Raw genomic sequence first — 21,671 nt, 5'->3', positions numbered from 1 at the left:
TGGGTGGTAGTAGAAACTAGGAGGTGGGACCTAGCTGAAGGGAGTGGGTCTTTGGCAGTGTGTCCTTGGGAACTATACCTTGTCCTCTCTCTGTCTGCCTTCCCAGAAGCCACGAGGCAAGTAGTTTCTGGTGCCACCCATTTAGTCATGACCTTTCTGCCTTATCACAGATTTAAAAGCAAGGAAGCCAGATGACCATAGACAGAAACCTCTGACACTGTGAGCCAAAATCAACCTTTCCTCCTTTAAGTTGTTCTTCTCAGGTATTTTGTCACAGTGACAGAAAGCTGACTAACACAGGGGGTCAGAGAAGGCTTTTGAGAAACGTTGTTAGGTAGAGATGGAAGGAGGGGTTGCTGGGTACAGAGGGCATGGTCCTGGACACTTCAGGGAACTTGGCCTGTTTGAAGAGAGAGGGGTGCCACTGACCACTGCTAGGCTGGTGCTTGGCAGGATGTGAAGGGGTTTCAGGGCCGGGTAGCCGAGTCTGAGTTGGGGATTGTGAGAGCTTGTCCTGTGATCCTCATGATAATGCAGGAGATAAGCAGCTTAGGAATAGCGTCCAGGCTCCCGTTAGACCCTGGCTTCGCCATTTTGTGGCCAAATGACTTTACATAATTCACTCAGCTTTTCTGAACCTCAGTTTTCTCATCATAAAATGGGATTAGCCATAATGCCTGTTTTATAGGTAGTGCTGCAAAGATTACATGAGATGTTTAAATTCAGGCACGTCATGAACCTGGCTTGGTGAATGTTGGCTATTGTTCCACAGAGGAGCAAATCAAGGGGCAGAGGCACTTTCAAAAGAACAAACAACTAGAAATGGGAATGGGTTTTCCCTATGTCCAGGGCTTCACTTTTATTTCAAGGCTGCCCTTCTGAAGAGCTGGGTCTCCTCCTGGCTCCCCTTGCTGCCTCAAGTGATGTTGGCTGGCCATGGCTCCTTCCTTCTCGGGGTCCTGGTTTCATTTCTCACCACGGTGGTATCTTTTCTTTTACTCATTTTACTTTAAACTAACACCAGTCAAGCCTTTGTCCTCTGAACCCCGTGGAGCGCCTGTGGACACCCTAATGTTTTTAGTTGCCAGAATTATTATTTGTCCCCTGTATTTATGGTCAGTTTCTTTCTAAAATGCCTTGGTTTTCTTGACGGGATCTTAAAGTTCCATTTAGGGGCACAGTTGTGCTAATGTAAGGGAACGAAGCAATGGAATTCCAAAGCTTGAGGACCAATACTGGCTCTGCCACTTACCGGCGATGATACCCCTCTGTGCCTTATCAGTAAAATGGGGAGAGGGAGGTCACCTGGCACTCTGAGCTATCAGCTCCAGGGCAGCAGTGATGAATTACTGGAATCAGTTGCCACAGAATTAGGGAAGACCCTAAATATAATAAGGGGTGGAGGTCAAGGTCAGCCCTGGGTTGGCGATGGTTAGCGGCAGGAATCACCTTCCATGCTCGTCCACGATGGTCAGAGCTGTCAAGGCCTGTACAGAGGCTAGGCCTGGAGCTGAGGGGTGTGGGCTGAGTGTCACTGCTGCCTAACTACCCCTAAAAGCCCTGGACCCCCCACTGCCGATCAGCTTCCTCCCTTCTTAGAAATCAGCCCTCTCACTAGCCAGCACCTGACAGGATCAAAACAGCTTCTTACCAAGTGCAAAGATCTTACACTGCCACATTCATGCCCTGCAACAACCCGGAAGCAGGAATTATTCCATTTTACAGAGGGAGGAGCTGGAACTTAGAAAGGTTTTGTGAACTTCCCGACCCTCCTTACTCCTCACATGAGTGGAAGGAGGAAATGAGTTTAGATCCTAAGAATTTCCCACTTAAGACTCTGCTCATAATCATTTTGCAGAGAGTAGTCATACCTTTCCTTTAAGAACCCCAGGTGATGGACATCATGGTGCATGTTATGCCTGAAATTCCAGCTTCTCAGACACTGAGGTAAGAGGATCAAAAGTATGAGGCCAGCCTCAGCAACCTAGTGAGACCTGTCCCAAAATGAAAGATAAAAAGGACTGGAGATGTAACTCAGTGGTAAAGCATCTCTGGGTTTTATCCCTAGTATTTTTTTTTAAGGAATATTTATTTTTTAGTTTTAGGTGGATACAATATCTTTATTTTATATTTACGTGGTGCTGAGGATGGAACCCAGTACCTCATGCATGCTAGGTGAGTGCTCTACCACTGAGCCACAACCCCAGCCCTATCCCTAGTTTTGAAGAGAGAAAACAAAGAAGAACTGAATAGAGTCCCAGGAGGTGGGCTGGGTGCACCTCAGGGGTATAGCACTTGCCTAGCATGTGCAAGGCCCTGTGTTACATCTCCAGGAGAGGCGGCTAGCTCTGCAGGAGTCACTCAGCTCTATCCAGAGCAGGGTGGGAAATTCTCCAGGTCTGGGGCCAGGAACACTAACCCTTCTGAGAATGGACTAGAACTGGGGCTCACTCTCTGGTCTTTCCAGGGACCCTCCATCTAAGCTTTGCACTGTCCAGATGGAGGGCTGCCCTGGTCCTCAGAGCCCCCACATGCAGCTTTGTGCTCATCTCTCCTGCTAGCTGCACTCCGCCTCTTCTGGCAGATTCTCCCCCCAGCAGCTGGGCCCCAAATCTGCAGAGAACTGTCAGGGAAAAGATGGGGTCTGGCAGACACTGCCCCTGGCCAGTGCCCCCCAGTGACAGAAGGTGGCCCCACCTTCCCCTATGGGCACACTCCCTCTTGTCAGGTGGTCTTGCTGAGAGGGGCATCTGGCTCATCTGAAATCTGCCCACTCCTCCTCACACCCTTCTCAGCCCTTATCCTTCCTTAATTGGGTCCTCCTGGCTTTATTTGAGTAGCCTAGCAGCCCCGTTAGGAGAAAGCCATCCGTTTTGTCCAGGGGAGTTGAGATGGATGCAGAATTTCACCCATTCTGATAAATTAGAACACTTTATATGTTACAAAGGAAACTGCCTGAACTTTTCAAAAGGGCAAAGAGCTAATAGGAAAGTTACTCAGAGACTTTTATACATACATACCTGTCAGTCAGGCTGGAAGGAAAGGCATAGATTTGACAAATTGCACAGCGGTTAAGGACATTTGATGCTAAACTGCCTGGGTCTGACTCTCACTTTGGCTCCCTTACCAGCTCTGTGGACTTGACAAGCTACTTATCTCTCTGGGTCATATTTGCAAAATGAGGATGATGATACCTTTCTTAATTGCTAAGAGGATTAAATAAATTAACATACAAACCACTTGGCACAGGGCTTACCATAGAGTTAGCAAGCAATCTATATATGGTAGACATAGTACAGGGTGCTCAAGTCCCTGCTGCAAGTAAAAATAACCTTTTATAGAATTCTACAGCATAGGAGCAACAATCTCATTAGTTGCACATTATCTTATTCTTGTAGATGAGTCAATTGAATGGGAGATAGTGTAAGTGGTTGTGAAGAGGATGGGGCAGAGGAGGGGACCAGGAGGAGTCTAGGTGCTCCCTCTGCATGTGGAGTCTGGCATGTCACCCTCTGGAAGCAGAGTTCTTCCTCCCTGCCTTCCCTTGGCCTAGACGGACAGCTAAGGTGGCCAAGGGTGCAGGACTGAGCAGGAGGCACTGGGCAGTATGATTGCTGAGGGCAGGGTTCACACCTCTTAGCTCCTTTCTGCATTTATTCAACACGTAACTGTTGAGCCACCAATGAGTGTTGAAAAACGCTCATCTCTGGAGGGATAAGTGCAAACAAGGAGGCCATAGCACCAGGTTTCATGGAGCTTAGCATCTGGCTGGGGGAGAAGGCAGGTACAATAAGGTTACAATCCCTGCTGGAACAGGGAAAGCAATGTGCTCAATTTCTGGGTCAGACAACAGAAAGCTTGGGGGGAAAGCTCTGTGCAGGATGTAATAGGAAAGCTGAAGTTTAATTAGGGGTCCATCAGGTTCAGGGCTCAGGAAGTTTCCAGAGAGAGCAGCACATTGGTGCTCAGAGATGAGAGCAACTCCCTCTGGCCAGGTGAGCAGGAGACTCACGTGGGGCAAATCTGGGTGAGACTAGGAACTGAGGCCAGGGTTTGCCTGAGATTCTGAGAGCTCTGGGGACACTGTTTGGGTTTGAAGTAAGGAAATAATAGATTTCTCTGTTTAGAAAGATCAGAGATGGATTGGGAGGGAGGCGAGAGATTGGGAGGCCAGTTCAGAAGCTGTTGCAAAGGACAAGACATGAGGTGATGGGGGACATATCAGGACGTGGCTGTGGGGTGAAGAGAGGTGGAGACAGGTGTAAGAAGCACTTTGGAGATTAGTTTATGGGGCATAACAGCCAGACCTTCAGTTTGAATGAGGAGTAGGTTTCCCTGAGAATGAGGAGTAGGTTTCCCTGAGAATGAGGAGTAGGTTTCCCAGCAGCAGCAGAGGAGAAGCAGCCTTGAGGAGAGGATAAGAGGTTACACTGGGACAAGGTGGGTTTAGACATGGTGGACACAGAACATTGTATTTTGTAGGAGGAGCAGGAATCAGGGACCTGGATAGAGTTTAGGAGAGATTTAGACCAGAAATACAGATTTGAGAATCAGCAACACATAGGTGTCACTAGGATATGAGCATGAATGTGATCACCCCAAGAGTTAGTGAGTGCAGCGAAAAATCAAGCAGACAGAACACACCTGGGAGCTGGGGGTGGAGGAAGAAGGCTCAAGAAAGCTTCAAGTGGGAGCGCCCTTGGGAGGTAACAGGAAATTCAGGAGATCTGAGACTTGGGAGGCATTTCAGGAAGTGGGGAAAGATAAATTGTATCAAATCTGCCTGGAAGTCAAGTAGAGAAGAGTCCACTGGATCAGCAACAGATTGTTAGTGATATTAGTTTTCATGAAGAAAGGGTGGGGAGGAATGCAGGCTGCGTGGGGCAGAGAAATGGAAAGTGGAAACCCAGGCAAGGACGCCACCCAGGTAGGAAGTTTGGTTCCCTGTAATGGACTTACGATTGATGGATAAATAGGTAAATAGATGATACACAGTATTTACATAAATCCACAGGCAAGATGGTTGCAGGATCATGTTAAGCTAGAAGCACCTAGAATGTGCCCCACGTAGACAGAAGGAGCCAGCAGAGGCAGAGAGGGGAGAATGGCTAGATAGAAGGAGTATTTTGGCAGAAGGAGAGACCCGGCTTGGTTTCCACTGGGTCAGGGGGAAGGTAGAGATAGGTTCCTCAGTGTGGTGAGAGAGCTGAGGAGGGACCTTCTGGTGGCTTCTATTTTTGCTGTGAATGCAAACTACTGGCATTGAGGTTTGAGGAGAAACATGAGTTGGAATACCTGCTCTGACCAGGCACCAGGAAGCTTTGGGTCCAGCAGGGACCAGGGATGTACAGCACCCTGAGGGTGTGAATGTCCCTGTCCTGTGCTGCTTGCATCTTGGGGCAGAACCCAGATGTAGGGATCCTGCTGCAGGATGTAATAGGGAGGCTGCATGGGAAGCCAACCTGGTTACCATGGCCACAGCCACAGAGCAGGCTTGCCCGGCTGGCTTAATGTAGGAGTGGCCAGAAGAAAAAAGAGTATCCAGGGAAGGGGAGGGGCACTGTGGGGATTCTGAGGACATGGTGCAGAGTCTCGGCTTTGCCTCTCCCCAGCTGTGCACTTCAGAGATGTCCTATCACCTCTCTGTACCTCCATTTCCTCATCTTGATCCTATACCTACATCACATGGTTCTGGTGAGGATAAAATGGATATTGTATGTGAGAGTGCTTTGTAAACACAGTACATGAAGACCTCTGGTGTGAGACTGTATGTAGCTGGCACACGGGAGACACTCAGCAAACAGTAACTGCTGTTACACGTCACATCCATACTCATGGGGTGGATAAGAGGGGCCATGGAGACCGCAGATCTGTGATAACCAAGGCCATAAACGGCACGAGAGGAGGGTGGTGTTGGCAGTGAACTCTGACCAAAGAGGCACTATCAGAGCTCCAAAGAAGGTTGGCCATGGTGTGACTAGGGCTTAGGAGTGTTTCTGAGGCCACCAGTCCTCTCTGGGGCTGCTCCGCCCTAGTCAATGGGGCCAGCCCTAGACTTCCAGGCTGAAGAACCCCACTCTCCACACAGTGCCTCTGCCTCATGCAGAATAAAACCCAGAGAGCCCCTCTAGACTCCTAGGCCCAGGTTCCCTGGGGGCTCTTGGGGAGGGGAAAAAAGTATAGAGGGTCCAGAAAAAGAGACAAGCAGAGGCCAGGTGCCAGTGTCATAGGCCTGAGACTTTAATGTCCTGCTGATGGGAGTGGCCTTGTGACAGATGGACACTGGCACTGGCCAGGACTTTTAGAATGACCTTAGAAGTTCCAGCCAATCATGCTTCTTGCTGGTGAGGGAAGGGCCTGTCCTGTCCATCTACTTCCTCCCAAGTTTTTGAGATGGTTCCTGACCACCCTTGTTCAGCCAGGCGTCTAGCCACTGAAGGGAGGGAGGCTGCTGTGGTGCTAATACTCCTCCCTCCAGCAGTCTCCCTCCCCTTGGTCATGTCAGCTCTAAGCCCAGGCTGATTCTTGTCGGCCGTCACAGCCCGGGAGGAATCAGGGTCTCCTGTGAGCCCTGATGCTGGTCAAGGCTGCCCAGGGAAGACCCGAGGCTCAGGCCTCCCACGGCACCAGACGGGCCCTCTGGGGTCTGTCGTTCTCTCAGTAGCTCTGTTGCTGCCACCTCCACTTCCTCTGGTTCCATCTGGCAGGCATCTGCCAGGGCCTGGCCTGTCGCCATGACGAAGCCAGCGTCAGCCGCCAAGGAGTCCAGGCCCCCTCGAACCAGAGCCTGCAGGGAGGAGAGGGGCCTAGACAGGGTCTTCCTGGGAGTGGTCTTTGGTGGGGGAAGGTCTGCTTCTGTTGACCCTACCCCGTCTCCATGCCAGGCTGTCACAGGGCCACCTGCCAATGTAGCCAGCTGCTCTGTCCCAGCCTCTCCTCACCTCCTGGATCAGCAGGGCCGTGGCTGGAGCTGGGCACCCGGAACGGCTCTCCTCGGAGCTCCTGCTGCGAGATGCTTCCGCGTGCAGAGAGCCTGGCATGGAGCGCTTCCTTTCTTCTAGAACGGGAAGCTCTGGCCTGGGGCGCTGTTTCAAATGCACAAAAGCAAAGACCCCAACAGGTTTGCTGGAACCCACAGATGCAGTGAAATCCCAGCACATCCAAAGCGGCCTCAAGCAAGATCCATGGAAAGGAGAAGATCCAGGAACCTGATTTTTTTCTGTTATGGGTGGGCAAACTGGCGCCAGGCCCTTCCCCTGTCATAGCTCGCTCCTAGCACTGCATCAGGTAGGGTCTCTATATGGAGTTTGCTCCCTGTTCTCCACCCCTTTACCTGGCAGGGGACAGGAGGTGTCCGGCAAGTCCGCCATCCTTTCAGGTTTTCCACATGGGGCTTGCTGAGAGGTCCTGTGAGCAAGGCGAGGACAAGAGGACTGTTGGCTCAGGCAGGCAACCCCGTACCAACTCTCTTGGCCAGCTGTGGAGGGCGGCTTAGAGGGAGGACACATGCTGGGGCCCAACCAATTCCAGGCCAGGCAGAATTGCCCAGGTCTCTTTACCCTACTCTGGGTTTGGGAGAGGGGCTCCGGGCCAAGTCTCTAGCTAAGCCATTCTTCAGTGTGTTTGTGCATGTGAAGGAGTGTGTGTCAGGGAAGAGGGTCACTGATCTGCAGTGTCCTCGGGGTCACTACTGTCACACAGTGGTCCAAAACCCACTGTCAGACTCCAAGATGACCTGCTAAAGGGCCCAAGAGCCAAGGTAACAGTGAGTCCGGGAGCTGCCCTTCCATGGGACCTGGGAGAGGGCGGACTCCCACGCTGGCTGAATTTCAGGCAGACCTGGAAGAATGCAGCCTCCCCCACCCCCCTCTACCTAGAAGCTTCTCTCAGCTGGTTCCCACTGCCACAGGCCCCAAGACAGCCCTCCCAGCTGGGTTGCCAGACTCCAAGGAAGGAGCGAGGCTCCCCAGGCCTCCTCAGGAGAAGGCTCAGCTTCTCAGGTCGGCAGAAGGCTGACCCAGGGCCTTGCGGGCTTGGCTGAAGGTTCCTCCTCTGGCAGCAGGTGTCTCTGTCTCTTCTGGAAATTCCCTTTCATAGTGGACACTGAAATGGAAACAAGGCCAAGTGAACCAGAGCAGGCTTCCGGGTCTCTGGACGTCTCTGCTCTTCTGTGGCCCCAAATCCTTTCACTCAGGGTCTGGACCCGTCATAGCACAGGGACCTTGACTCCAGTGACCCTCTCACCTCTCTGCACAGCTATCCCTGACTTGGGGGTGTGAGCCCAATGCCTCCCCGCCTCCACTCCTGTTCAGTGGTCCCCTCTTTCCTCTCCACATTCCATGCAGCCTCACAACCTTTAGGACCCTGGTTCTTGACCTTGGCTGCACATAGTACCCCCTGGGAGCTTTAAGGAATAGTAGTGACAGTTGCACTCCCAGATGATGGGGGTTTTGGAAAGCTCCTTATATAATTCAAGTGTGCAGCTGCAACTGAGAACTATTCTAGACCTTTCCAGTCCATGGTGATCAATATCCCTTCTGTACTCTCAGGACATGAGTCATATCACATGACACGTCCCCTAGCAGCCTGGCCCAGGTCCGATACAGCTCTAGTTTCACACCACTTTGCACCAAAGTCTAAAGTCAGGCGTGCCCTTCAAGGCTTCTGGGATGAACTCAAGGGGCTTCTCCAGCTGGGATGGGGTGTAGGCAGCCCTGGCTGTGGAACGTAGCTCTTCAGATGACTTCTGCCCTGTCCTACCAAAGCTTTGCTGGCTTTCGGCCTAGAATGGGAGCTCCGCTTTGAGCCCAGCTCCTGGGTCATGTTGGCTGATCAGCTTTTTCCCTCATCCTGCCCTTTTTTCCATGACACTCAGGTAGTCACAGATTATATTTAGTCTTTAGTCTGGGGTTGGTGAGGTGGAGCCCAACTCCAACAATTGAACCTTATCACCCACAGTAGTCTGTGCTGCTGAGGTAGGCCCGCTCTTTCTAACCTGTAATATGCGCTATAATATATCTCAGCTCTAAGACCTGCTGCAGAGGATGAAACCAAAAGTCCCCTCAGCGTCTGGGCCAATGCTGACATGAAACTGCCCCCTGCTGGCCACAGGCATCTCTGCACCCTAAACCTGCCCCTTGCATTAAGGTGCAGAGGATCCCCAAGGGCATAAAGGCAAGCAAAGGATACACCATAAATCTCAGGGCTCCCTCTTCCCATCTAGCCTGCAACCTGCTAACCCTGTCTCCTCAGTCCTATCCTGGTATCCAGTTGCTTCCATTACCTGGAAAACACAGAGCTGTTGCTACGGTCACTGTTGCCATGGGCAACATTAGCATTGGCATTGTTGGTATTGGCACGAGCAAGTGGGTTGGTTCTTGGATCATGAGGGAAGTCCTCCAAGAAGACAGGGGACTCCAGCTCCTCCATCTCTATCTCAGAAAATTGGAGGGGTCTTTGGTTGGCCATGACGGGGGGCAGGGAGTTGGTCCTTTCCAGGAAGTTGTCCACTTGGCCAAACAGGCCTCCAGTCCTCTAGAGGCAAGGAGAGGAGTGAAGGGACAGAGGGACAGAGATCAGTGACCGAGGGATGAGGGTTGGAAGGGGACTGGGGGCTGTCACCCAGGATGATGGTGCTGGAAACAAGTTATGGATTGGAGACAAATCCCATGAGGCCAGAGGGAAATGGCCTGAGCAGTGAGACCAGGCAAAGAGAATCCCACCCTCAGAAAGGGCTCAATGTGATGGGACAGACAGGACATAGCTCAGGACATGTACAGGATACACCGACACATGGATAGGGAAATGTGGTGTGGTGGAGAGAACCCTGAATTGGGAGTCTGCAGAGCTGGGTTCTAGCCCCCTTGAAGTTAAGTTTTGCACATCTCACACCATCATTTCCTCATCAGTAACCTGAGAGGGTTTAACAAGGTGGTCATAAAGAATCTTCCACCTTGAAAGTGTTAGAAGAAAACTGGACAGAGGACTGGCATAACATGGAATATTGATGAGGGTTTGCAGGGAAGGTGGGAAAGGGTGTGTTATGCTTAACACCTTGTTCCATCAGCTCTCATGTCCACCTCCTGTGTGGCTGGACTCCTGGCCATTCTCTCTGTTACTGCTCACTGTGTCTAGACCACAAAGGGTGGTCATGACCCTCACTCACCCGGAATATTCCTTCCTCCATTGCAGCCTCCACCATAGCTCTCTCCAGCTCCTCCTCAGCTGTCAGGTCCCCTGAGATGGTGCGGTGGATCTCAGGGGCTGCTTCTTCCTCTATGGTCCTCAATCCAGCCTGAGGATGGAGAAGTGACTGGTGAACCTTCTAGACTAGGAGCAGAGACTAGAACTGCTTCCCCCACTCATTTCTAATCCATGCACCTGGGGGTCTCCTGAAGCCTGTTCTCCCTCCTGTCTCATTCAAGATCACAGGGCTGTGAAGCTCCCAGACCCTTCTCCGGTGGCAGTGATAGTCCACACTCTAATAGTTACCAAAGAGTCTGGTCTTAATTCCATGGGTGGAGATTTTGTGTCTGCCCCAGGCCTCTGGGTTGAGCAATCTTTTCACTTATGTGCATGTGTGTGTGTGTACATGTGTGCACACCAAAAAGAAATTAACAGAGTACTGAGTCCAGAAGGAGAAGAGAATCCTCACCTTCAGAAAGGTGTCAATTTGATGGGATAGACAGAATATAGTTCAGGACCATATAGGAGACACAGACATACAGATAGGAAAATTTAATATATCATCATATCTATATGTCTACATTTCTATACATTTATCTATCTATCTATGTATCTAAAATTGATCAAAGTTCATATCACCCACAAAGGGACAAATCAAAATTGGTGTCACCTGATAGTTTGCAATGAGGACACAGTAACATTTCTGTAACCGACAAGATGCATATCTTATACCTGATATAAGGACACATCAGACAAACCCAACCTGAGGGACATCATGGCCTCTAATCCTCAGAAGTGTCAAGGTCATGTCAAGGAAAGACAAGGAATGTTCCAAATGGAAGAGACTAAGGAGAGATGGAAACTAAATACAATGTGTGATTGGCTCCTTTTGTTAAAAAGGACATTATTGGGACAACTGGTGAAACCCAAATGAGGTCTGAGGAGTAGATGGCAGTAACATATCAACATTATTTTTCTGATTTCTTTTTTCATATATATATTTTTAGTTGTAAATGGACACAATATCTTCATTTTATTTATTTACTTTTATGTGGTTCTGAGGATTGAACCCAGTGCCTCACACGTGCTAGGCAAGTGCTCTACCACTGAGCTACAACCCCAGCCCCCATTTTCCTAATTTCGATGGTTGCATTGTGGTTATGTAGGAGAAGACTCATGTGTGCAGGAATACACTTTTTCATGTGTACATCATGGAACATCAAGGGTTGAGGGAACATTATGTTAGTGTTACTCAACAGTTCAGAAAAAAAGGTTTTGTATTGTACTTGCAAACTTTTAAAAGTGTGAGATTATTTTAGAATAGAAACAGCAATTGAAATAATGTTCTGCGCATACAGCACAAATGCATACACATTTTTGATTTTACAAATTATGTGCATTACAATGAACACAAAAAATAGAAACAAAACCCACATAAGATAAAACAAAGTTCTAAAGCTTTCTTTTTCATGGCATTTTAAGTACCCCTGGGGGAATCTGCTTTCTTTGGAGACTATTGCTCTTGTCTAACTCATCTCTCCTCTGAACAAATCCCGTTTTCTTCTGTCCCACCATCTAGAGGTGAAGAGCTCCTGGTTCTCCTGAAGTTGATACGTGACTCATGGAGGACCATCCAGAATCATCATCTCACTTCCTCACTCCTCCATCCCCAGACTAAATTCCAGAGGGAACTGGAGCCCTGGCAGGAGTCCCTTGGAACTTGCCTGGGTTGGACTTACCTGGATCTGTACGGTGTCCTTCTTAGGCCGATATCCATAATATTCTTCCTGGCGTTTTATGAACTTCCGGAAGTGTTCCTGGATGAGGAATGTGGCATAGAACTTCCCCACTGTCACCTCATCATCTGCAGAGGGGCCAACAAAGGATGTCCAGAAGGTTGGTGGTAATCTGGCACAGAGTGGGAGCCAGGTGCAGCCAGGTCCAGCACCCAGGTCCTCCTTGTCTTGCTGCCTTGGTCGACGGGCACTCTGTACCTTAATACTGGTGGCTGCCTTGCTAGATGCTCATGGGAGTCTATCAAGGGTATTTATTGAGGTCTGGGCCATTCTCAGATTCTCAGGGGACTTCTCAGAGAAGCTCATTACCCTTTCTGCCTCTGGACTCTGGTCTCCTACAGTAGCACCCACCTCCTATTGGAGGGATGACCTGGTCCAGGAGCTTCATGCTGGTTCTCTTCCAGATCTTCTTGATGATGGCCCTCAGCTCCTCGTTGGCCTGTTCAAAGTTACCTGGGGCAAGGCAAAGGCAGGAGTGGCCCCAAAGCCATCCAGGCCAGGCTGACTGCCTGTGATAAAGCCACCTTATACTCACTGAGCCCCTCTGAGTGCCACTCATTCACTCAGCCAACCCTGGCAAAGCTTTCTTTTGTGGCAGCTGCTGTGCTGGAGGCTGGCAATGGGGCATCCAACCCTTGGGTGACATGTTTGCTCCTCGGAGGCCTTGGCTTCCAGTGCCCAGAGTGCTTAGTGTCCAAGGCTGTCACCCCTGCTCTCCTCCCCAGACCTTCAATTCCCCACCCCTCCTGTAACTCCAAATTGCTCCCCTCTGACTCCTCCCCTTCTTTTTGTTCTCCCAAGGAACCTGCCCTGTGGCTGCCTCAGACTTTTTCAATGCAGGGGTGGCCCTGATGCAGCCAGAGCCCTGAGCAAGGGCTCAGGAACAACCCCCCTCCCTCTCCCCCCACACTTTATTCCTTCCCTGCCACCATGTATGTCCCTCTGCTAGGTGAGTGAGGACCTCCAGGTCTCGTGGAGTTGAGTGTGGACTCCTGTCACTCTCCCAACCAGCTGAGTCCCTCCTCTGCCCCTGTCCAGAGCTGACCTCAGGTGCCCCAGCCCCTGCTAGCCCTGGCACTTCTCTAGCCCAGAGACACAGCCGAGGAGTCTGGGAGCAGATCCTTGGTGAACTTGCCCTGCAGAGTACTCCAGGCTCTCTCTGAGCCCTGAGGGGCAGGAGGACTTGGTGACCACTGTCTGGGCTCCCTCTGCTTCTCCCCATGGCTCTTGATTCCAGTCTTGAGCACTGAGAATCTGGCAGAATCGGTGCCCGCTGAAGGCCCTCACCTTCCGTCTTGATCTTGAGGGCCGTGCGCACCAGGGCAAAGAGTGTGGCGTTGAAAGTGACCGTGCCATCGCTGTTCAGGGGCATGTTCATGCCCACCAGCCGCTGTGCAAGCAGAGGCAGAGGTTTGTTGTTGAATTGGGATCAGAGGTCATGCTCACCCAATCTGTGGGCCCAGAGGGGATGGGACACGAGACGGGGTGTGGGCTGATCCTAGTCTCTTCCTCTTTTTTGGGTCCTGCTCATGGAATGAGCAGTTTTCCTCTGCTTCAAGCTCCCACCATGCCGTGTGGTTCTCCCCACATACCCGAGACCTAAAAGCAAAGGGTCTGCCCTATCATTTTGGAATACCCCAAACTGTGAGCCAAAATAAACCTTTTTTATTCATAATGTGATTACCTCTGTTTTCTTTTTTTTGGTACCAGGGATTGAACCCAGGGGCACTTAACCACTAAGCCACATCCTCAGCCCTTTTTCTGGATTTTATTTAGAGACAGGGTCTTACTGAGTTGCTTAGGGCCTCACTAAGTTGCTGAGTCTGGCTTTGAACTGGCGATCCTCCTGCCTCAGCCTCCCGAACCACTGAGATGACAGGTATGTGCCACGGTACCTAGCTTTAGGTATTTGTTATAGTGTTGGAAATCTAACACAGGAAAGTGCTCATCTAAAATGACTCCCTCAGGGCCTCAGTTTCCCTGCCCTGTATCACCTGCTCCCTTTCTCCTGGAACCGCCCCTCTCTGGCAGCTCTGGTTACCTTACATGCTACCCGGTGTGGACAGAACTTCCCAAAGCCCAGTGGGGGCTGGATCCTTCTCAGCAGGGTCACCACATCCAGATGTTTGATTCTCCCCCTGCAGGAGGACACAGATCTGTAAACCACATAGCCCCACTAGGACCTCCCCTGCTCAGAGAGCAAAGGGAAGGGAGCATGGGGCACTTCCTTAATTTCCAACTTTAGGAAGTAAGAGCCTAGGACCCTTTTAAAGGAAGAGACCCTGTTGGGATTCACTGTTGCCCAGTACCAGGAATGGAGGCTTTATTTGGGGAAGACAGAGGATCTCTTTTTGAGGGGATTCTCTTGGAGAGGGGATCCCCAGGCCTGGAGGCTGGATGTATACTAAGACCTTGTTAGGCTTTGGTCAAGATGTGAGGAGCTCTTGGGCTATATTATCAGAAGTAGAGTATATGGCAAAGGAGGTGCAGACTGGTCCCCAGAGCTGGAAACCATATTTTCATTGTGACCATGAATCTCAGAAAAGGCATAAAGCACAGCAGCCGGGAATGACCAAGGCAGCAGATGTGTGTTGCCTTGGAAAAAAAACTCATTTTTGAGGATGCTATTGACTTCCTTCTTTCTCTGGTCCTGCCTGGGTTGGAAGTTGACCATTTTCTGCCTGTCTCCAGAGGGCTGAGTTAGGACTTGTGGATGGCTGGTAGAGGCAGGGAGGTTTTGGTTTCCCTGATGTAAGCAGTTTAAAGCACAGTGGCTAAGGACACCAGGCAGACCTCCCTGGAATTGTGGGGCCATTTCTTAACAACTGCATGAGCCAGGGCAACTTAATCTCTTTGAGCTTCAGTTTCTTTATTTGTGAGATTAAGATGATCAGAAAACCCATGTTATAGGTTGTAGGAATTAAATAAGATAATACATAGAGTGTTTAGTATAGTGCCTGAAACCTGGGAAACATCCAATAAATGCGAGTTTATTATCTTTCTTAAAAGGAATGTAAGAAAGTGGCACTTCCCAAGCTTTAATGTGCATACAAATCCCCTGAGGATCAGGTCAACAGAAATGAGGATTCTGATTCAGGCAATCTGGGCAGCGTTTGCATTTTAACCAAACACAGGTGTGGATGGTCATTTTGAGTAGCCAGGACTAGGGTGTCTGGTGAGATGTTGAGTTCCCCACTCTTAAGAATGTCCATTCAGAGGCTGGATGACCTTTTCCCAAGAAAGTCAAGGGTCTTTTCACATGGGAGGCTTGTGGGACCCCTTCCAACCCTGAGACACTCTGATTCTCTGGGCTGGGACCTTGGATAAATGAACAGAGAGTGAGTCCTTAGGGGACACAGGGTCTCGGATGGAGGATGGACAGTTTAGGGAGTGCCCAGCACAGAGCCTATGGATTGGACTCACTTAGCTTCCGGGTCATACTCCGCCCAAATGGCCTTGAACTCATCCAGGTGATGAGGGCCCAGGATGGACCAGTCTCGTGTGAGGTAGTCAAAGTTGTCCATGATGACAGCCACAAAGAGGTTGATGATCTGCAAGAGGAGGACCAAGGGCTCCCAACCGGAAAGGCAGGAGATGTGGGCGCAGGCGGAGGTGGGAGGCATCCCTGGGTGGGGGGCTGCGGGCTCTCCCTCCCCATGGCCCTCGTCCCACATTTCACACACAAGGCGGTGTCTATCTCTTCTCTTGCACAGGCAGGTGCTGTGTTAGGGTGCCAGTGCCTGTTTTTTTAAAACCCAACCCGAGTGCCTCTTTGGGAGCTATCCCATCTCAGCCTGCCATCTGCACCTGCGAGGCACTTTGCCATCTTCTGCACCCTAACCTGTGGCCTTCTTGCTGCCTCTGCCTTTTATGTCCAGAGTTTGGGGGAGTCCCTTTGAATCACAAGGTACTTGAACTCCTTTGTCCCTGTGAGTTCCATCAAGGCCAAGACTGGGTCTCATTCAAGTTTCTATCTCCTGTACCTGGCCCGGTGCCTGACACACATCAGATGCTCAAATAATAGTTTTGAGGGAATGTAGGAAAGAAAAAGGAATAGAGGAACAAGGTCCCCATGATGGCTTCACATGGACAGACAGCAACCCTGCAGTCTCAAAGTGACTTCATACTTTTTCTAATGCCAACTGACTTCCTGTGGGATCCTGTTTCCAGATTCTCAGCCTTCTCATAATTGGACAACAACTTTCTCTTCCAAGGAATAATTAGGCATAAACATCTTTAGAGGAAGTCCCCACCTATGGAGGGTATGACCTCATTAAATTCCTTGTGCTTACTAAATGTGTGTCTATATGCGTGCATGTTTATGTGTGTAGTAAAAACTTCTTATAATCCCTCTAGAGCAGGAAAAAGTGCTCTCAAAACAAAACCAACCCCAAGATGACCAGAACAAAGGGCACTCTAACCAGAGCCTCAGTGTCCTGGAGATGGACCCCTGGAGAGATGGAGAGGAAGAAGGCGGGTCCACCACCCTCAGCTCAGTCCGTCCCTTCTGCCCTGCCCCAGGTCTCACCAGGAAGGCGCAGAGCATGTAGAAGCTGATGAAGTAGTAGTAGGCGAAGTTGGTGCCACAAGTGTACTCCTCGCCCGGGGCATAGTCTGACTCTGGGTCACACAACTTTCCGTAGCTGCAGGCCAGCAGGATCTCCTGCCAAGCCTCACCTGTGGCACACCTGGAGGAGAGAGGCTCCTGTCAGCCTGTGCACTCTTTCGTGGTCCCTTAGGGGGCCGCCAGCCCAGCCAGGGCAGGCGTGATGAGCAGATGGGGGCTGCTGCCACAGAGGTGAGGAGGTCAGATCCTAGGTCACCGTCCCTGCAAGCCTGTCTGCGGTTTCTCTCTGTGTGGGAGCCCCTCAGCTCTACCATCGTGGGGTGCTACCACTCGGAGATCAAATATAGAAAAAAGGTTTCTTGGATGGAGGGGCAAAATCGGTTCATGGTTCAAGTCCCTAGACGGGGAACAATCAGAGTGAGCACACTGACTAAGGCGAGGCAGGCTCAGAGGCCGTAGAGGCCTCACCACTCTCTTGGGAGAGGCATTGGCCTCCGTCATCTCCTCCAGTGGAGTGAGAAAGAGGAATATGCAGCCCTCCATTCATTGGAGGCATGAGTGAGACATGACCGTGTGAAGCCACTTGTTCACAAATGATTAAAACCTTCAAGACGGTGACAGTAGGGCATTAAGCCAGGCAGGGGACCTTTCTGAGTGCTTGGCTGTGTGGAGCTAATGCTGTCCCCAGGGCAGTCAGCACAGAGCCAAGGCCAGAGGGTCAGTGAGGTGGGGGGTGGGGGACTCCTACCTGAAAAGCAGCAGCACAGCTTGTGGGAAGGTCTGGAAGTTGTTGTTCCGGTTTATTTGGGTCCCATCCACCATGGCAATCTTCCCAAACATCTGCAAGTCACAAAGGGCTGTAGCTTAGGAACCTAGATACAAGTGTCCCCTCCGCTCATCTCCCACGTCTTCTCCTGCCTGACCTGCTCCTTGCCTTCACCCCTACCTCTCCTGAACCCTGCTCACTTTGGTCCACAGCAGGTCAGGAGCCAAATAAATTGGACTATTTTCTCAGTTGAGTAACATTCTTCCCAAAAGGCCAAAGAAAAGTAGGAGAGTGAACCATTTTTCCCAACTGCAGGCAGACCCAGGGTGTTGTGGCCTGGCAGAGGGCTCCTGAGGCAGGGCCCCAGCCAAGGCCTTAGAGATGAGATCTGGCCGCTGCTGCCCATCTGCCTGCCGAGGGCTCTCCTGGGTCACCTCCAGGCTCCTACACTGTGGTATCTGGGCTAAGGAGTGCAGCCTCTTTTCTCAGCCTCTCAGGTGACCAGTTGGACCACTGGGGTGGAGGAGGCAAGGAGGTGTAGGGCCCAGCCCGCATGCTGATTAGGCCTCCTGAGGCCCACGGATGCCCCCTCTAACTTGGTCAAGATCCATTCTGTGGCCTGGGCCCACCTGCCTCTCACCTGCATGCCAATGACAGCATAGATGAAGAAGAGCATGACGATGAGCAGAGCCACGTAAGGCAGGGCCTGCAGGGCAGGGAGGGAGCGTCAGCATCAACCGTGGGCTGCACCCACCTGTTTGCCACCCTGCCCATCAGCAGCTTGCTGGGTCCTGCCTGACCCCAGGATCCCCAGAGCTCCACCCTGGACTCAGGTTGATGCCCCAGTGGCCTCCTTAGGTAAGTGCAGTTTCCTGTCCAGTTGGGCTGGGTTTTTGCACCTGGAAGGACTTGATGAATGTCCACAGCAGGGTGCGCACTCCCTCTGCCCGACTCAGTAGCTTGATCAGCCTCATGACCCGGAACAGGCGGAAGAAGGCGCTGGAGATGCGGGCGCTCTCATCTGGGTCCTGCGGGGCAGCAGCCCCAGAGGTCAGTCTGGGGGCGGCCCCTTCAGGTGGTAGGGGCAGGGTGGGGTGGAGGTGCAGTGTGTGTGTGTGTGTTGGGGAGATGTCCATGGTAGGGAAGTGGTTCCACACCCTCCGCATGGCCCCTGCTGTCCATTATCTCTGGACATCCCGGGGGCTCATGGCTCTGGGCTGTTGGACTCGGGGAAGGGGTGGGCATGGACGCCAAGCTGTGCGGTGAGCCAGTGCTCAAGAGCAGCAGCAGGGATTCTGCCCTGGGGCGAGGCTGCAGCCAGGCCCACTGTCAGCCCTTCTAGGGCTTTCTGTTTATTTCTCCTTTGCCTCAAGCTGCCACGGAGCTTAGTGCCCTGGTGGCCCTTCTGGGCCCCTGGCACTAATGTCCTAAAGTGCAAAGATTCCCAAAAGCTTGGCCATAAGTTCAGCAGGGTCACTCCCTATTATCTCCACCCTACTCTTAGCCCCTGCCCTTGTGCCAGCCTTAGACACAAGGATAACTCTGGAAGGGAGACCCCTCCCTGCCCCGCTTCCTGTGGCCCCAAAGGCCTTGTGCCTAATGAATCATCACTGAGGTCCTTTGCCAGCAGAGTCCTCTCTGGTCTGTACTCCAATCTGCACAGAGGGTGCCAGAGAGAACGCTCACTCGGTTTCCCAGGGCTCCAAGGAAGCCACTGTCTCATGCACATTCTCCCGCAGAGCCCCCGCCTCCTCCCTAACCCCGACCCTCAGAGGGTCTGCTCTTAGTAAGGGGGCCCTGAGTGCTGGATGCACCCCATGCGACCATGCAGCCAGCCTAAGCATGCGAGCTGCGGGGCGAGCCGCGTGCGGGGCGGGCTCATGCAGCCTGGAATTACAACGTTCCCGCAGCCTCCACCCAGGCAATACAGTCCCCCGCTGGAGGCCAGGAAAGTCTGTGGAGAAAAGAGACGAAGGGAGGGGGAGGAGAGGAGAGAGAGGAGGGACACATGGGAGGGAGGTGAAGAGAGGTGTCAGAAAGGACAGACACACAGGAGAGTTAAAGAGAGAAAAAGACGGAGAGGTAGGAGTGAGACCCCGAGTGGCTGCAGTCAGGGGCAGGGGACGGTGGAGTGGAAATGAAGCTCTGTGGGAACATGAGGGAACAGGCCGGGCCACGGGAGCAAGAAGGGAGGGAAGACTGGACACAGTCCCTCTGGACTCTCAGATGCATCCACAGGTGACAGGGTTATGTAATGCTGGGGACATGCCTGCCGAGGGCTCACTGGAAAACACCTGCTCGTCACTCTAAGTGGCCCCTAGAGCCCTGAGGTCAGGCTGTGGCTCTTATGGAAGTTTCCTGTGGGGCAAAGCTCCTCTGTGGGAGCCTGAGACCCCCCCCCAGCGGATGCTCCTGGCCCAGGCCCAGGACCAACGCTCACATCTCAGTGGCTAGGCCCTTAAAGACCTGGTGGTTGGGTTTGTGGGGATGACATTTTTCCTGCTTACTCCAAGCTTCTCCCTTAGGCCACATTTCATGAGAAACCCTGTCCTGGAGCTCTTGGCCGAAAGAAGTCATTGTTGAACTTCCACATATCTTCAGGGAGGTGACCCCCAGCGCCCTGGTTGTGCCAGTCGAGCACAGTGTCTTGGGCAGCTTTACCCCAGACCACCCAGGTCTCAATCCTGTCTGCATGTCAGAATCACCCCCAATTTTTTTTCCATGCCTTTTCTGGGTCCCCACCCAGGCCAATGAAGTCAGAGGTTTGGATGCACCCTAGGTAATTCTAATGTGTAGCCAGGGGATGACAACCGTGTTCTAGATCTGTGATGTCCATAGGGTGGCGGCTAGCTATGTGTGGCTATTGAATGACAGGAATATGAATAAAATTAGAAACCTAGTTCCTCAGCTCCACTATCCAGTTCAAGTGACCAGTAGGCACATGTGGCTAGTGGCTACTGTATTGAACTGAACAGAGCGTTTCTATCATTGTTGTGAGAGACATGCTTCCAGGCCTTTCCCTCGCGTGTATGTCCTCCACAACCAAGAAAACCATTTGAATTTATCCAGGCCTCCCCTACCCAGGCCTCAGTCTTCAGGAAGTAGTTATTTTTAACTTGGGCTCGTTATATTGATTGTGTAGAATTGTCTCCTCTGACTGTGCTGGTGACTAGTGCTGCTTTTAACCACAGGGACTTTGGGGATGCTGTTTTTCCAGCAAATGTTGAGCATGGATGGAAATACACAACACACACACACACACACACACACACACACACACTCACTGGTTTTGCCCCCAGCCTACCCCGCCCCTCACCAGCCCTGAGCAGATGGAGCTCTGTCTTCCCTGTCTGTTCTGTGCATGGGGCTGAACAGGGTTCCCAGTGCCCACCCCCAGCCCTGCACACCAGACAGTCGGTGTGGCAGCCAAGTCCCCAGAAACTGCAGCTGCCTGCCAGGGCTCAGTTTTCCAGCCTTGGTCCAGGGCTCCTTCCGCACAGACTCAGACTTCCTCAGTTGCAGCCCCCCATTCCCACCCCATCCCTGCCCACCCCACCCAGGCATCTCCCAGGCTGATCCTCCCCACCTCACCCCCACTCAGAGACAGGCTTCCCCGTGGCTGGCACAACCTAATGTGCTTTTCACTGAGCAGTGGGAGGCTCAGAAAGAGGCCTTACATATGGATGAGCTCCTCTCTCACTGGGGTCCCTGATGATCAAATCAGCCACTCTTGGTGTAGAATCCCACCCCAGCCCTGGCTAGGGTAGCTTAGAAAGATGAATTCCCTTCTCCACCTGCTCTTGCCCTCCTTCCCTCCTGCTCTTGCGCTGCCCCCTGCCTGGCCTGGGATCACTGGATACCTATCCAGAGGGCAGCTGTATTGATTTTAGTCACTAAGTCTTGGATCTCCTCCTCCCAGTGTCTTCTCCCCTTCTTCACTCTGTAGCAAGGCCACCAGAGGGCTCCACTTCGAAGTCCTTGTAGGGGACCTCTCTGGCTGAAACCCCTCCCTGACCTGCAGTCCTACCCCTCAACACAGATTCTGCTGCTGTTTCCCTTTCTCCTCCAGGGCCTCATTCTTGCATGCTGAGTCTCTTGGTCCAGTTCCTAGGTCATTCGCCTTCCTGCCAGCTAAGTTTTCAAAATAGATCCAGAGCTGGCTACTGCTCAGCACCTCCACGGCCAGCACCCCAGCCACCATCCCCTTATCTGCAGCTCTGCAGTAAATTTCTGACCGCTCTTCTTGGTTCAGCCTGGTGTCTGCTCAACCCAGAAGCTAGAATGATCCTTTAAGAACTAAAGTCTGAACATGCTTAAACCCTCCAAAGGGCTCTTTGTCTTTCTCAAAGTAAGGACA

General features: G+C 51.8%; 1 protein-coding gene across 1 annotated transcript in view; it reads right to left on the bottom strand.

Moving 5' to 3' along the window:
* Positions 1-6,535: 6,535 nt before the first annotated feature.
* Positions 6,536-21,671, bottom strand: part of Cacna1s (calcium voltage-gated channel subunit alpha1 S) — a 62,963-nt gene continuing 47,827 nt past the window's right edge. Inside the window, exons 29-44 of the mRNA XM_027945604.3 lie at positions 19,212-19,268; positions 18,214-18,342; positions 17,955-18,020; positions 17,297-17,388; positions 16,510-16,669; positions 15,405-15,532; positions 14,023-14,119; positions 13,269-13,371; positions 12,333-12,434; positions 11,925-12,049; positions 10,166-10,294; positions 9,284-9,534; positions 8,018-8,103; positions 7,334-7,407; positions 6,942-7,085; positions 6,536-6,787 (exon numbers count right to left, since the gene is read on the bottom strand). Of these exons, the coding sequence (XP_027801405.2) occupies positions 6,536-6,787; positions 6,942-7,085; positions 7,334-7,407; positions 8,018-8,103; positions 9,284-9,534; positions 10,166-10,294; positions 11,925-12,049; positions 12,333-12,434; positions 13,269-13,371; positions 14,023-14,119; positions 15,405-15,532; positions 16,510-16,669; positions 17,297-17,388; positions 17,955-18,020; positions 18,214-18,342; positions 19,212-19,268 (1,995 nt within the window). The remainder of the gene's footprint in view (positions 6,788-6,941; positions 7,086-7,333; positions 7,408-8,017; positions 8,104-9,283; positions 9,535-10,165; positions 10,295-11,924; positions 12,050-12,332; positions 12,435-13,268; positions 13,372-14,022; positions 14,120-15,404; positions 15,533-16,509; positions 16,670-17,296; positions 17,389-17,954; positions 18,021-18,213; positions 18,343-19,211; positions 19,269-21,671) is intronic.

This window comes from Marmota flaviventris, chromosome 12, assembly GCF_047511675.1.
Source record: "Marmota flaviventris isolate mMarFla1 chromosome 12, mMarFla1.hap1, whole genome shotgun sequence".
In the NCBI taxonomy this organism is placed as follows: domain Eukaryota; kingdom Metazoa; phylum Chordata; class Mammalia; order Rodentia; family Sciuridae; genus Marmota; species Marmota flaviventris.
This window is presented reverse-complemented; position numbering and strand designations above follow the sequence as displayed.